This window comes from Perkinsus marinus (genome assembly GCF_000006405.1).
Source record: "Perkinsus marinus ATCC 50983 genomic scaffold scf_1104296973064, whole genome shotgun sequence".
In the NCBI taxonomy this organism is placed as follows: domain Eukaryota; phylum Perkinsozoa; order Perkinsida; family Perkinsidae; genus Perkinsus; species Perkinsus marinus.
Genome location: NW_003201536.1, coordinates 1 through 1,636, shown reverse-complemented (window position 1 = coordinate 1,636; position 1,636 = coordinate 1). Strand labels below are relative to the sequence as shown.

The 1,636-nt window shown below is 44.3% G+C and overlaps 1 protein-coding gene across 1 annotated transcript; it reads left to right on the top strand.

Moving 5' to 3' along the window:
• Positions 1-365: 365 nt before the first annotated feature.
• Pmar_PMAR015669 (hypothetical protein) lies at positions 366-1,570 on the top strand (the record flags this gene model as incomplete). Its single annotated transcript, XM_002766347.1, has 1 exon — positions 366-1,570. A coding segment is annotated over one exon (1,205 nt), but the record flags the coding sequence as incomplete, so codon positions are not given.
• Positions 1,571-1,636: the final 66 nt, after the last annotated feature.

Below are 1,636 nucleotides of genomic sequence, written 5' to 3'. Positions count from 1 at the left end.
GGTTTCGTAATGACGGTCGCGAGATCGTTGGTTCCTAAGTGAGACGGTGCTCCTTAAGGACAATTATTGAGTCTTAAGGATCGAGCTAGCCTTTATTGTATAGCCTATATTCCATTGGTGGTGTGTGAAATGGTTAGAGCATTTAGAACCGTTTCGGTGTTGAGAGGATGCTTGAAACGGCTCGACCGTTTCGCCCATTACGGTTTAAAGATGCTTGCAACATCTGTTGTTATTGCTCTACTGTTCCGTGAGGTAATTATCCACTCGTATAAACGTTAGGGGATAATATCGCTGTTGTTCTATACTGCATTCTTTTTGCAGTATTGTTATTGCCGAGTTATACTCACGGGTTTTCACACTTTCCTATGGTTGACAATTTGGACAAGGCTATTACTAAGGTGGTTGAAGTGGTTTCAGAAGGTCGTATTTTGAAGCCAGAAGATGTCTTGGCCATGATCGACGACGTTGACTACTATGCAGAGGCCGAGCTTGTGTCCAAAATGGTCGAGGAAACCAAGAAGAAGGGTATGGACTTTGCTGTTCACTGTATGGCTTCTGGTATTAAGATAGATGCGCCTGGTGAAGGGTCTAACCCTGTTATTGAAGAGATAAGGGACTTCGTTTGGAAGGCTAACGTCGACTTTGCCAAACTGACGAAGACGGTTACGTTTAAGGGTCCTATTGTTCGCTACGAGTACTCCCGTGAAGTTAAGCAGGGTTGTTACAATGACTCTAAGGTTAAAGGTCCTCGGCTTACTAGTGGCGGTCTGTCTTTCGCCGTTACACCTTTGATAAGGCGAGGTATGTTCAACCAGTTCGAGCAAGAGGTTATGCATCTGACTCTCGTTAAGGGAAGTACTTTCGTCCCTGAAGTATGGACGTCTCTCTCCCCAGAGTTAAGGCTTTTTATAGTTACTGGAGAGACAGTCTTTTTGGATGCTAAGCCTGGTCAAGAACTAACGGTTGAGGTACTCGAAAAGGCTGGAATATGGCATCCCTGTTCCATTCTTACCGTGGGTTCTCTGTTACGGTTTATTTGCGTCAAGATGATGTTGGACGTTACGTCTCAGTGGGAGAATACTGAGAATTATCCTATCCTCCTCCCCCTTAAGATTCCTGCTGAGGATTCGGCACTGGCGGAGGAAAGGTGTTATCGTATGGTTACCCACTCATTGTATTTTACGGCCTTGAGGATATTGACTATGTATAAGGTTCTCTTTTATAGGACTTTACACATATATTTCAAGTCGGTTAAGAACTATTGTATGGTGAACCGCTTGGAAGGTCATACTTTTGATACTATTGCTCAGCAAGCTTGGAAAAGGTATGAGTCTGAGATGTTCTATATTGAGACGGAAGGTCCTGATGATAAGTGTTTCTATAGGGCTCTCACAGTTGCTGAGACAAGGTTCTGCCGTGTTCGTGATGGAGAAGAAGAGGCCTATCCTATGGATGGTTCAGCTATGGCTATTCCGTGGGAGACTAAGGGTGACCATGATGAGACGCTTCAGCAAATCGCTAGAGATCCTAAGAATGGTTATGTTGATTCTGCTACTAAAGAACCTACTAGGTGGTTGATGAAGCTACTGTCGCTACTATTACTAGTAATGATGCTAAGGTTACAACCCCCCAGGTG